Consider the following 14849-nt stretch of genomic DNA (forward strand, 5'->3'; position numbering starts at 1 on the left):
GGAAAACATATGAACCTGAACCATTTGTCTGACTGCACCACTGCAGTTTTCACTCTTGGCTGGAACTCTGTAGCATGGGTTTTTTTTCTAATGTGAGCTTTGCACAAAAGATTTGCTCCAACTAAATCTCCTGTCACACTACCAAAAGCCTGTTTAAACTCTGCACTGGGCAGTGAAGCAGTGGTTCCACACTAGAAAATGGGGCTGTAAGCCAGGAGCCTGGCTGCTCCCAGTGGGACAGCAGTGAGGACACAGACACTCACCCAGGGTGCTGCTGCAGTCCCTGTGACCCAGGCAGGGTGTGAAAGCAGCCCATGGTGCAGTTGTTACAGCATTTGCTGTTCAGAGAAGCTGCAGTGCTGGGGCATTACAGGCCATCAGTTTGCTCGTGTCTTTTGCAGTCCCATTGTGCAACAAGATCACTGTCAAAAACATGCATCAGAGATGGGAGTTTGCACTGCAACTGAGACTTGGCTTAGTCTGCTAAGGACTTCAGTATTATTCCAACGATCTTGAAGTGGGTCAGGTACTGAAAGGGAAGCCAGTGCTGTTTGGACAGCATTAATTTGGGTTATTATGTACATTGTCTGGTTAGACCTGTTTTTGAAATGTGCCACTACACGATGTGCTCATTACTGCAACCTCATCATCTCCTCCTGCCTGTCCTCAGCACTCTGCTGTAAACAGTCCACTGCGAGTCTGCGGCACTGCAGGCAGGTGTGGTGCAACAAGTGCTGCTGGAGCCTGCAACTGCCTGGCTGCTGGAGAGAAAAGCACAGAACTCTGAGGGAGAGCCTGGCTTTAGCAGTGCCCATCAGCTAAGGTTTTGTCTGTAAGGCAGGTCAGTGACAGAGAAAATATGGCTGAGACAGTACCTCAACATCTATTTTTCTTCCTATGTGCAAAAATATTTGAAAGTAATTTAGTCTGGTTTAATTTTGAAACTGTTCAGCTATTTAGACTCATATTTTAGCTTTTACTGTGTTTGTGGTGGCATTTAAATGCAACAGAAATTAAATTTAAGCACATCCTAGCCAAATGTTCCAAGCAACAAGTTTCCATGAGTGAACAAGAAAATAACTTTATGCTGCTTGTTTTCTTTCTTGTCTTGCCACTCCACAGCCTTTCACTGCACCCCCAGGCCTCTCAGACACCCCTACTGCCTCTACCATGTCAAAAAAAGACGCCAAACCAAACAAAAAATAAAACACAACTGCACTCCTTGTTAAAGCAAATAAAATAGTATTTCTAGAGAAGGAAGAAATAAGAAAAAAAGAACAACTCCAAACTTACAGATCTACCTGAAATGCAGATAGCTTTATTAGAGTGAATTATACCTCTGCCTAAACTCCTCTGAAGTGATTGAGAAAGATAAAAACAAGTCTTTTCTTCCTCCAGGACATACAGGAAATAAAAAAAAAAAGAAAAGGTATCTTAGTGGATAGAAATAATGTGAAATGTTATGCCTTGAAATTGTTGTGTTTCTTCAAAGAAAAATGTAACAGTGTCCTGGTAAATCATATTTCTGAATATTGATCCTGTTTGTACAGGAAGCTATTGACCCTGTACCTACTTGAAATCTAGGAACCTCAACAAATCAATCAGTTGGTTTTGATTTGCAGGGAAGAAATTAAGTAAAAGTATACCTTTATCTGGTTGTCCTGAGCTTTTTTTGTTCTTTCAGTGATTTAGAATAAGATTTTGCTTTTGGCAGAATCTTCAATATGATCTACTAAAAGCCACTCTGTGGTTCATTCACTGGATGCTTGAACTGTCTTATATATGGTTACTGTGTCATGTACCAGTCATGCAAATCTGAAAGCAACCATCACGTGCAAAGTGATGCAAGCACTTAGGGAAAAAAATGAAAAAAAAAAAAAAAGTGGGGGGTTAGCTCTCCCCCTGAATCTGGGCTTCACAGGGCAGGATCTCACTGGTTTTCCTACCACATGAGCAAAAGCTTTTTTTTTTTGCTTCTTTTTTTTTTTTTTTAACCTTACAGTGACTTCAAGCCCTGAAATGCTTAGCCCTGAGTTTGCAGTCAGACATTTACGTGCTCTGCAGACCAGGATGTGGTCATTCTGTTTCCTTCTGTGATAGAAATACTTTATGCTTTTGTATTTCAATCCCTCACCCCTGAGTAAGGAAGACCTGAGAATATGTATGTATGATTCCTTAGAAAGGATGGCAACTTTTCAAAACAGAAAATCATGGTTCCTGGCTTTGATGAAGCACAATTAAGCCTCACCAAGCAAAAAGTCACCATCTGAAATAAAAAAATCATATTCTCCTAGACATGTAGTGAATATTTTTCTGGAAGTTAACACAAGCTGTGTTCTGCTTTTAAAGGCCTAATTATAAAAATGTAAATTGATTCCAATATAATGTGCTCTTTACATTCTTCTAAAGTTTCTGATGCCTTTCACATGATTAAGATTATATGTTAACATAGAAATCAGATTATAAAGCCAGTGTTTAAATAATTAAAGATTTGTTTTGTCCTTGAAGACACACAGGTCAATGCAAAGGGCCATCCTTCTGGTGCTGACAGCAAGGTGGTGATATTTTGTGTGGACTGGCAGGCAGCTAACCAATGTCCAATGTTATTTAGTGATATCATCAGTATCTAAAATCAGAGGACTGATAGGACTTCAGGAAAAAATAAAAACAGAACTGTAAATGGCTCCTTGGAATAATGCTGAGCTCTTCTCTGCACAGGGTAAATTATTTTGGGGGTCTTCATAGCTCTCCATGCTGTTGTGGTTGCTGTAAACTGGGTTTAAGGCTGCTCAATGCTCACATGTGAACTTGCCAACAGGAGTGACCCTCTTGTGCACAAGAACCATTCCCTGGTGGCCAGACCACAGAAGGACATGAGATGTTTGGGAGACAGCTGGGGTGACCTGGGTAACCCACAGGGTGCCTCACTCTTACTATGTTAATCTGTCCTCCTCCACCTGCCTGTCTTCCTTCTGGTTTTGACCCCCCTGGAATTAACATTATAAGAACTTAACAAACACCTAAATTAGTTCTCCATGTAAGCTCAACAGGTAACTTTTACTGAAACCTCATTTTGTACCTGACGTATGGAAATAGAAAAACTTGTGCTAAAAAAGTGGTAATTGTCTCCACCTTGGATAGTCACAGAACAGACCTCAGACATGAAAGGAGGAGCTACAGAGGAATCTGTGTTAGCACATATGACACACTGGGTCATAAATCTGCACCAAAAGAAGGCTCATGCTCCAAACTCAGCTTTTAGTAATAAAATTAGAACTATCATTACACTTGTGCTAGTGTGTGGTTGCTACAAACTCACATATAAAAGAGAGCTATTTGACATGAGAATTGAGATTACTTGGTAGGAGCACAATTTTATTTTTTATTGAGTGTAATGTGGCAGACTGAATGGTGTCTGAGGGTGAGTCAGCACTCCTCCACTTTCAGATAAAAAATGTGCATTAAGAGCAACTTAGATGAAGAGAGGGCAAGAGACTGGTTGTCCAGGGCTGCTGTAAGTATAAGGCCAGTGTCAGGAAGCACAGAAGCAATCATTAGAGAAGTTAATCCTGAGCCATCTGCTGTAATGGGGACACTAAAAGTTGTTCTTTTTCTACTTTCTTCAAAGAAATGCCAGTTCTTCAAAAATGGTTTGTAGGGGAAAGTTTTGGGTTTTGAAAAGAGCACTAAATTTGTTGAAAATTGTTCTTGTGACATTTTCAAAATGAAAAATCTGTGGTTTAGTATAGATTTACTTTTGAATTAGTTCTGCAAACTGTTTTTACAAGAGTCAAAATCAAACCTTTTCGAATGACTTTATCTTAACTGTCATGGAATGGGAAAAAAATGATATTAACATAAGAGGTTGTCCTCATTTGGCAAAGGAAGTACTTAGGAGGAGAAATGACATTGAAATTATACTGAAACAACGTGTAAGCCATATCCTTCGTATTAACAACTGGTAATCTTTTCCTTCTCATCTCATCTTTCTTTGATCTACATTTTGACTATACTGTAATTTTGAAAGGGACTGGTTCCTATTGCACAGTCATGTTGCAATCGTTGTTTATTGTGTTGCTCTTATATAACACCTACTCTAGGCGTATATACTTAATTCTGATCAGGAGATTAAAAAAATATGTCATATATGAACATGCATAGTCCCAATAGGAAGTGTTTGTAACCAACTCCAAGAGACAAAACTGGTGAAATCACTGTTACAGAAGGTAAACGAGCTCAGAGAAGGAATGCGGCTTCCGTGCCCTGCAGACATGAGCAGTGTACAGGCATATATAGGAAAAGAGGAATGATGGAGGTACGTGGAGCTGGATGCAAAATGTGCATCACACAGTGCCCTGGTATTCAGAGTCCAGTTCAATAGTCACCCGAAAGAAATTCTCTTCCTGGCTGTGCCACTTACTTCCTTTGGGGGATCTTGAGCAAGACATGTTTTGACACACATTTCATCTTCTAAACCCACTAACTTTTCAGTCAGTTCCCCGGTATCTGGGACTTGGATTCTTTCTGGCTCACCAGCCTAACTTTCAGAGGCGATCCTCTGCTAACTTAGAGAATCTGACATTTTCTAACCATTCTACAGCAACTGCCCTTTGCTGAACGACCTATATTTAACTGCGGGCACATGGAAGCATTGCCTCAGGTGGCACCCTCATTTCTCAGGCATGCACTGCGACGCAGACACCGAGCACAGGTGAACACACCTGCCTTGCATCACGGCACCGTGCAGACACGGAGCATCGGTGAGCACACCTGGCGCTGTGCAGACACGGAGCATCGGTGAATACACCTGGCAATGCACAGACACAGAGCATAGGTGAACACAGCTGGCACTGTGCAGACACGGATCATCGGTGAATACACATGGCACTGTGCAGACACGGAGCATAGGTGAACACACCTGGCGCTGTGTAGACACAGAGCACGGGTGAACACACCTGCCTTGCATCACGGCACTGTGCAGACACGGAGCAGCGGTGAACACACCTGGCGCTGTGCAGACGGAGCATCGTTGATACACCTGCCTTGCACCACGGCACTGTGCGGCGGGACCCGCCTGCCGCTGACATGATTCACAGGGCAGCCCTGGCAGCCGGGAGAATTCCAAGGGCGAGGAGCAGGAAAAGGAAGGCAGTGCCAGGTTGACACCAGGTACCAGGCACGGGGCAGGCGCTTTTGCCCCGTTTGCCCGCGGGGCTGCAGCAACAGCGAGGCCCACTGGCACTTCCCTGTAATGGCACCAAACCCCGCACTTTAAACCTAGTGAAACAACTGCCGCAAGTCCGACAAGTGGGATATGGACCAGGCATTGGACTAGGTTGCCCAGAGAGGTGGTGGAGTCGCCACCCCTGGAGGTGTTTAAGAGGCGTGTGGATGTGGCGCCGGGTGATGTGGTTTAGTGGCTGTGGGGTTACTGCGGCAGCGCTGAGCGGACGCTAGGACTGGATGACTTTAAGCTGTCTCCCAGCCCTGCTGACTCCGTGATCCCGCGGCACCGGCGCGCCTGGGAACGCCCCCGGCCGCCCGCGGCCCCGCCGCCCCTCACGGGACGCACCGCCCGCCCGCCTTGGCCCCGCCCCCGTCGCGCGGCGCCGCTTTCCGCCAATCAGCGGCCACCGCCCCGCCCGCGCGCCTTCCCCGCCCTCCCCTCCCCGCCCGCCGCGGCGCTGAGGGCCCGCCGGAGACGGGACGTCTCGCGACAGCGGCGGAAGTCTCGCGAGAGCGGAGAGGCCCCCCCTCCGCCCCCGCCCCCGGCCCTCCCGCCGCCCCCGCCCCACCGCGGCCGGATCCGAGTGTGCCGGGCGGTGGGAGGGGAGGGAAGGAAGGGAAGGGAAGGAGAGCAGGGGAAGGAAGAGAAGGGAAGGAAGGGAAGGGGGGGCGCCCGGCCCTGCGCAGTGAGCGATGTTTGTCCGCCATCGCGGCGGAGGCTGAAGGAAGCGCCGCCAGCGGAGCGAGGGGCCCGCGCCGCCGCCTCTCCCGCCCGGCCCGGCCCGGTCGGTCCGGCCCCCGCGCCCTCCGCGCCCCCCGGGGGCCGCGCTCCCAGCGAAGGTCGCCAGCGGCCTCCCCCGGCCCCGCTCCCGGGTCCGCCGCCCCGCCGCGCGTCCCCCGGCTCTGCCGCCCCGCGCCGGAGGCGCCGCCGGGCCCGAAGATGTCGAACCTGAGCAAGGGGACGGGCAGCCGGAAGGACACCAAGATGCGGATCCGCGCCTTCCCCGTGAGTACCGGGCCTGGGCCGGGCCGAGCGGCCTCCGCAGGCCCCGGCGCCCTGTGGGCCGCGCTGTGCGGCGGGGCGGCGGGGCGCGGGCAGGGGCGGCCGCGGTGCGAGCGGGGCGGGGGGAGCTGTCAGGCGGGCCCGGGCAGCCCGAGCGCCGTGCGGGGCGGGGGAGCGTGCGGAGCTGCTCCTCGGGGAAGCGGTGCTCCGTGCCGCACGGCAAGTGGGAGGCGGACGAACTGGTCCCCGCGGTTATCGCCTCTCTCATCAGTCAAACAAATCAATTATGAAAATCCACGGACGGCAGAGGGGAGGGGGACAGTGGGGGCTGATTTCTTTGTTTTCAAGGAAAAGGCCTCAAAGAGGGAGTCGAAGGTTATGCGCCTTCATCAGCAAAATTAGTTAGCCCCGGAAGGTGTGGGGGGAGTATTTATTTATGTCTTCTTCAGAGTTTCCTCTAGCTGAATTTATTTCCCTCTCCGCTCCGTATAAGAGGCTATAAGTCGTATGATTATAAAATTTAGGTGGCACAATGCCAGCTGTTCTGAAGGTGTTACTATAAACATGTAGGCATAGGTAACTTTGCTGCAGGTTCGGCAGAGTCGCGAGCGTGCCTTCCCTTTGAGTTACAGAGAGGAAGGAGCCAGATTATTAATTTAAAGTGCCGTAACGCTGCTGTGTTTTGACAGTCGGTTCAATTAAAGCTTACAACAGAATAACAACTACGGCACGAGTAATGGCGTTGGGGAACGATAGGCATAGAAAAGGTTCAGTCTGCCGGGGGATGACCAGGAAGCGTGTGTGTGTTCAGCGGTGTGCATGTTAAAAAGAAGATACTTAGTTGAGTTTCTGGCTTTTAAGGTTTCGGTGTTAGCTTTTCGATGCTCCGTCTGATCCCAGTAGGCAGTGGTGTAGAACTAATGTGCTGTGCCTTTATAGAGAAACTGGACATACCTGTTTATCTCATTTCACTGGCAAGGCATATATCAATATATTTGCTTCATCCAAACTCTTGCTGATGAAATTAGAAGATTCTTTATATTCTCAGCAGCCAACTTTACAGCAATCTGAGTTATGCTGTTTTGCTCTTTCCTCTACTTTTAATCATGACAGTTGCATTCAGTAGTAAGAGTAGAAAGAAAAAAGTAGGCTATGAAATTAGGAATTTTAGATGATGATACGTTTTTCATCTCTGCATTTTAATATATTTCTTTAAAAAACCTTTTCCAAGAATGTCAGTTTTGGATTATAGAAATAAAGGAAAAGACTTGCTGCACTGTGGCCATATTTTTACTAGCAAGTAGTAGGAAAACCTATACAAAAATGAACCATGAAAAACGCAATGTGTATGTTTTATAACAAATTGCACCAAAATAGCAGTCTTCTAATTTGATAAACAGGTTCATGTATTCCAACTGTGAATATGTAGCTATGGGTCAGACAACAAAGGCAGACTTAACAATGGGATAAACTTAAGTTTGTATTTTTCACCTCTTCTGTATGTGAAATTTGTTTTGCAGGGGTGAAAAATGCTCTAATGGAGCCCTGTTCTTACCTAGTTAAACATTGTCTTTAAACTGTTTTTGCTGGCATTGTCTTTCTTTTCAGTTGCTTAAAGAATATCTAGGTTAAAAGGTGAAAACCAAAGTGTCTTCTCCCTAAAATAATTCAGTAAGTCACAAGTCATCAAGGCCTACAGCTGTTTAGGGACAGTTGTTGATAGCAACTTTCCAGATGTTCCCTCTGATAGTTTTTTTTTTTCTAAGACATTTTATTGACAATCCTGTTGATAAAGCATTTATCATGTATTTTGCTGAGAGATTTGGACGGGTTTCCCTTTCTTAACTGTAGAAGTCAGCAGCTGTAGTTGATGTAAAAATTGTAACATAGGTTTTGTGTAGGACTAGGTGGTTGTAAAGCCTGGTCCAGGAAATGACTTGGTGCTAGTGGCTGCAGTAGGATTATTTGTGTCAATGAGGTGTATTTTGTGGGGGGTAGAGTCTATGTTTAGAAAATGTAGTACTCATGCAGCAGCTATGGATCTTCGTTCTTTTGTCCCAAAAGTGGTGGTTCTGCTCTTTGGCTCTCAATTAAGAGTGCTTCCAGAGGTGATTTTGTAGGCTGCTTCAATTTGTCTTTGTATTGATCATCTTTCCTCAGGAGGTCTTCCTGGTTTAGATTAGTTTGCTTCTTGCTTGGGGGTAGCTATTTACTATTACATTAAGCTAGAAATAGCCAAATTGGAGAGGTCATGTTCCTGAAGCATAGCAATATTAGCATAACTTCCTCCGTGTCAGTTCTGGTTTTTTAATATTTTACATTTTTATAAAGTGTTTCATACTTCTGTTATTATGTTTTATAATAGCTAAAGGAAAGGAGAAATAGTAATTTGCCAAACATTACTTAAGTTTACCTTTTTCACCTTATGAAAAATTTAGTAGAAGTGGACCAAAACATTGGAAAAGCACCAGGGTTCTACCTGGAGATCTTAATAGTTAGGAATTCTTTTATTCTAGATTTCTTTTCTATTATTCTTGTAATTGGTGCTAGATTATCTGTCATCCCAAGCATTCATTAAGATTTTCTAGCTCCTGGTATGTGCTGTGATGTGCTTTTCTTAAGTCAAGGGCAACGACATGGGGTACGCTGTTTTTGTGGAGTGGGTTGTACAGTAATCAAGAGGAGCTGAGAAAAACAGTTTTCTGTATGTTCAACCAGTTTTTCTTTTCACAAAAGAAAAAATGCATTTCTTTTCCTAATTTATAAACTATCTTGCTAAAAAGAACTTCCTTGTGTTCTCTTACTCATCGTGACTTAAGGATGGTGATAATGTTTTCGTCAGAAGTAGTCCAGATGAGGATGCATTCTCTGAGACTTCAGACTTGAGCATATTTCAAACCTGGGAAGAATAATAGAAATACATTTCTAAGGCAGTTTGTTGTGTGTTCAGGAAAGCAAACTCATGAGGTTAAGCTTGTGCAGTTATCCTTATGTACCACCGTAGAAGACTTCCAGTGTGCTACTTTCAGTATCCACTTCTGGTACTTTTAACACCTCCATAAAATATAGCTGTTCCATATTTATATAAGGTCTATCCAGAGAGCATTCAGGGTGATGTTAAAGCCAGAGATGGAACAGTGTAAGAGGACTTTTGAGTGACAGAAGGTTCCTTTTTTTCTTGTTGCTTCAAATTCATGCATACTGCAACAGATATGAATATGGATGCTAAAAATAACCAAATTTCAGAAATGTCAAGTAATTGTCCATGATGGAAGTTGACTGTAGTTAGTAAGTTGGGGTTTTTTTATTATTTGGAAGAGTGCAGTAGTCTGCTGAATGCATGTGCATTATATGCAAATGCAGGTTTGATACAACTACAGAACATGAATTAATTGCACCTGTTTTGAAGAAGTTTTGGGAGTTGTTTCCTTCCCTGGTTTAAAGGTACTCTCAGGGTCTCAAATTGGCTCTCATTGATTAACTCTGAGCCCAGTACTACTGGCTACAGGTGTACTTTCAAAGCTCTCAAACAAATTTTCAACAAATCTGATTTTAAGATGACTTAGTTATCTAAAAAAAAGAGTGCAAAATGTTGCCAAAAAATGGTCAATTTGCATTTAAAACTTTTGGAGAGATGTGATTTCTGTAACGGAGATCTAGAATGTATAAATTATGTTTCCTGCAAGTGTATTTGAGCTGGTTTGCTGTGACTGGTTAGCTAGTGGAAAACTGTAGCCTTAAATGTGTTTTGATGGAAAAGTTTTATGTGGTAAAAAAAGTGCACATTTCTTACAGGAATAAACAGAATGTGAGAATTCAGGAAGCATTTGGGGAATTCATTTTCAAAAGTTAAACAAGTAACATTTATCTGTGTTGAATGAACTTTTTTTGCAAGAACTCATTCTTCTCTAAATGCAGGTGTCACCATGAAATTGGCTGGACAGATCTTTCTGAAAACCAGCATGATCTAGTGTAGGTTATTGGATTTGATCATTACAGTTAGAGGGGTTTTTTTTTTAATGCTTTCAATAATTTTCTTTTCCTGCAGAGCTGTCTCTTTTCTCTAGAGCAGTGCTACAAAGTAGTGTTTTGCCAGTTCTCAGAACTATTTTGGTGGATCAGTGTTACATAGTTACATTATGAATTCTGCGCAGCCTTTGGAGAGATTCTACACATGCAGTTGCAACAGAGAAAGACTTTAAAAAATATATAAGCTTCACTGACAAATTTTATTTTAAATATTTGTGCCCAAGAAAATTCTCATTTTGTTCAATCTTGTGCAGAAAGACAGCCTTTCATTTCTTTCAACTGTTTATCAATTGATATTAATTCTTCCTCAAAGAAAGTTATGTAAACTTAGAAGTAAATAACTCCAGCTCTTCCATGAGAAGGCATTAAGACTCATATTTTCATTGCCAGCAATCCTTTCTCCTCAATCTAACAGCCACTTGTTCTAGGCTTTGTGTAGGCAGCAGGCTTTTTTTTTTCAGGGAGCACCAACTGCTTCTGTGGTTTGTTTTGAGTGTTGGGGAATTGATGATGCAAGTTGAGATGAGCTTTGTTAAATTTATGCTTCAACCTGCAATGTGTGGATCTCTCAGTTCCAGAAGTTGGTGTAAATTTTGTCCATCTTGAGCATCTTCGAGCAGCTAGCCCCTAGAAGAACCACTGAAGTGTGGTTACATTCTGAAGCATTCAGGTTATGTAAGTGGTACGTGAGGATCTGCTTTGGCTTATAACCCTCAGAGCCTGCATGCAGTGTTGGGGAGAGCGTGGAGAGGCATGGAAGGTGGCAAAAGAGTGGATTTGGGAGGTGGTTTACTGCAGGCTTTTTCAACTCTGAATAAAATAATGTGAACATACCAAGTGCTGCAAGATCACCTGGTTAACTGCATGTTTTACGTGGTTGGCTTGTGAATCTTAATTACTTTATGTTCTCAGACATATTTGTGAGAGCATCTTAGCTATTAACCTATGGAGCCTTTGTGGTCATAAGTTGATATTCACTACTGAAATTTTGGTAGGCTTAAAAACTGAGAATAAAACAGGCCAAAAAACTAAAACACTGTTTATCTTATTCAAAGGAAGGTGTTTTGGTGCAAATTAAAAAAAAATATGGAAATACTTGCTATTTACTGGTCAGTTAACTTTATGAAGTCCTGCTAGTTTTCACAACTATTTTTCTTTAATGAAATGCTGTAAGCAAACTGAATGTCCTAATAAGACATTTAGAATTTTTATGAGGTAATAGCACTAATTCCAGGGTAGTCTGAATAGTTGTAGGTAGGTTTTTGTTTGGTTGGGTTTTTTGTGACACACAGTGCATATTATGTTTTAGTTTTTGCCTAACCTAATCTCGTTAGCATTCCTCAGTTCTGTAGATGTTCGCGTTTCCATTGCAAATTTTCTTTGTTTTCCTTGTTAACTGGGTCTTAAGTTCTGAGCAATCATCATTTGAGTTGATGTAGAGTTTTGAGCCAATGCCTCTGCATGGCAGAGGAAGGAGCACTGCCATTTATGGATCTTGCTGTATTTGAAATTTGCTTGATTTTGCGGAGGACTACAAGGCTAAAGTTGAAGTGTTCTGTTAAGATTTTTATGCTGGCTAATTCAATCTGAGCTTTTTCAACTGGCTTCATTAGGTTTCTCCATCCCTTCACTCGTGTTGTACAGTAATGCATTATTAAACAGGAATTACTCTTTTTCCCTGGTAGTGGTAGGTAAAAGAACTTCCAGAGTAGCTATAAAACTGATGAGTAATTTTTTTATATTCTACATGAATAATTGTAATAGTAGTATGTAACATAAAAATAGGCTTTTTTCTATTGAGATAGTACAATTTTTCAAAATTTTCTTTTTAATCTGTTCTGGACAGGTGTACACAGCATAAGTGACCCCATTTTTCAGAATTTCAAACGGGTATTCTAAAGTCTTAGGCTTTGATCTGTAGGGCAGGTAGTCCTGGTGCAAGTGCTTTTAAATTTTCATCACCATGACTGATGTGCAGTGTCAGTCTCTCTGTATGTGGTGAAAACATTTTGTGATAGACTGGGACAGATTTTTCTTAAGATAGTTTGATTGAGTCCATTCATAAAACACAGTGATTGTGTTACAGTCTAAAATAGGTACTTGACCTTGTACAAATGATCACTGGATCTTATCTTTGATTTCTAGTAGCTGTACAAGTGGAAAACCAGCTCTTGAGAAGTAAGGTCATACTTTTCATTCTGAGTCAGGTTTTGTGGAAACGGAGCAAGAAAGTAGCATTGTCAAAAACTACAGCATGGCCAAGCATACTTTTTATCACATTATCATTTTATTTTTCTGAAGGTCAGTTAAAGCCAGTAGAATTTTTAAATGACTGTTTCTTTTCTGAAGGTGCAAGTACTTGCATCTCAGCATAAGTAAATACTGTTAGATGGCTTAACAAAAGGACTTCCATATTGACTTTTAACATTTTAGGAAAGGCAAAAAATGCACTTAATGCCTGAGTACTGCAAGGAGGACAAAACTGTAGTAAACATTTATGTTTGGCTGTTGTTTGCAGTGGAGTGGCCTCAGTTCTGTAATTAGCTATGTATAAAATCAGTGTTTGAGGGCTGAAACTGTCTTGCTTATTGTTTAAAAAAGGTATAATGCTATGCAGAATTTGAACAGATAACTTGCTTTGTTGGTTTATGGTTATGAATGAGGTACGTTTGTGGAAATGCCAATTTTTGTTTAATGGTAATGAGAATAAACATAAATTAAGGCAGTAACTTCAATTATGCATGTGAACGATATAAAGTTGGACAAGCTTATATAATAAATTCATAACATTAATTTCTTAGACTGCATGTGGTCTGAGCATAGGCTGTACATGTCTGTTTCTTATATTTTGTGTGTGAAGAATCTTTATTGAAATAAACACTTTACTTCCCCACTAGTTTTGTTTTTAAAATGTTGATAGCATCTGAGTGGACCTATTTTTTTTTTGTTATATACATGGATTTAGTTTTCTATACAGCTGTGAATTTTTTTCTATTACAGTCATTTCAGTGTTAGTCTTAAGTCTTCCAGTCACTGCTGATCTCTGCATCTGATCATGGTGTATGCACTGTGTGGTACAAAAACTCCCCAGAGAGAGTTTATTGTCAGGACACAGGGGTATTGATTTGTAAGAGACATATTAATTGTGTCTTCCTTCTCCTACCTGAAGTAAGCTGAGGGGAAAAAAGAATTTTGCACTGTTGGTCTCTGTTTACCATAAAATTTTGTCTTTCAATTCCTATGCAAGTTCTCTAATTGTTCTGCTGTTATTATGGAGGAGGAGTTGTCATCAAACCCCCAAAACCTCTCAAGGCCCTTCAGCCCCACCATCTCCCGTTCTTCCTTTATCCCCCTCAAGTCATTCATTGTGTTCCTTGTTTTGAAATGACTACAGGAAATGTCTACAATCTGTATAAGCTGGTGTGTATTTCACAGATTTCCTCTTTAAATAGTGTTGATTTTTGAACAATTGTAAAATACTGAACTACTTGTAGGTTAATTGAAAAAAAACAGAAATAATTCTTGTGGGATTTGCCTTGAGTGTTGAGTAGGCGAGGAATGGGCTATTTGTGGTTCAGGGAAGCTTTCTGAATTCAGGTCACCAAAGCTGCAAAGTTAATGAACTAATGGATTTTTTTTTTTTACTCAGAGAGATGATACCTCTGAGGAGACTTGGTGCCTTCCACAGAAGGGGTGTAGAACAGCATTGCTTTCCTTTGACACTTCTTAACTGAGATTGAGGCATGCAGCATCTCTGTTATTCTTTAAGGTTATTATAATGTTGATATTGTACAAATCACCAATACAAAAGCTTTTTTTAAAAAAACCTAATTAATTTAATCCCTTATTAAATTAAGATTTCTTATTTCAACATTGTAGTCGTTGTGTTTGTTGGGTGATGGTCTTAAAACTAAATTGACATATGATCACATACTGAATCAATGTTTCTATCTGTTTTGACTATGTTAAAAACAATATTTCTCTAAATTTAGAGTTAGGAATGATGTGAGTAGCCTGGGCTATAATGGTGCTGACAGTGATCTGTTGTCAGTTATGGCACTCTCAAGACAACCTGCTGCACGTTACCTGCAACGCTGAGATCCCACACTGGTGTAAAAGGAGATGAAGAGAGAGAGTCAGGGACCTCTGTCCCATGAAAATTTGAGATTCCCAGCAATCTTCAATCTTTGCTAGCAAATCTTGTTATGTTATACATAAGCAAACAACTTCCCTTTCTGCTTTCAAGTCTTTAGTAAATTGAAGTAATTCCAGTGGAAGAGGAATGAGCCACCTTCCTTCTCCTGCAGTGTAAGAGGCTGCACATGGCCCCTTATCCTGAGTAAGCTGCTTTGAGAAAATTTGCAGGCAAGTGTACTTTGTGTAATTTGCTCATAGTCACACAGTCCTCAGGTTTTGAAAAGCTTGTCCTTGGCTCCTACAAACTTTTATTGCAGTGGAATGCTAAATGACTTGAATGAAATTTTTAGGATTTGTCCCTGTTGGGAAATGGGGAAAGACATGCCCCATAATGTATAAAATCTTGTACCACTGTTTGCACTGTCTTGTCGTTTCACCTTTGCCAAGAGCCCGT

The 14849-nt window shown here is 42.1% G+C and overlaps 1 protein-coding gene across 1 annotated transcript in view; it reads left to right on the top strand.

The window, feature by feature from the left end:
- Positions 1-5742: 5742 nt before the first annotated feature.
- CUL3 (cullin 3) overlaps positions 5743-14849 on the top strand; it is a 54841-nt gene continuing 45734 nt past the window's right edge. Inside the window, exon 1 of the mRNA XM_085069642.1 lies at positions 5743-6232. Within this exon, the coding sequence (XP_084925768.1) occupies positions 6167-6232 (66 nt within the window). The 5' untranslated portion in view covers positions 5743-6166. The remainder of the gene's footprint in view (positions 6233-14849) is intronic.

This window comes from Lichenostomus cassidix, chromosome 9, assembly GCF_008360975.1.
Source record: "Lichenostomus cassidix isolate B80296 chromosome 9, HeHo_3.0, whole genome shotgun sequence".
NCBI classification, from domain to species: Eukaryota; Metazoa; Chordata; class Aves; order Passeriformes; family Meliphagidae; genus Lichenostomus; species Lichenostomus cassidix.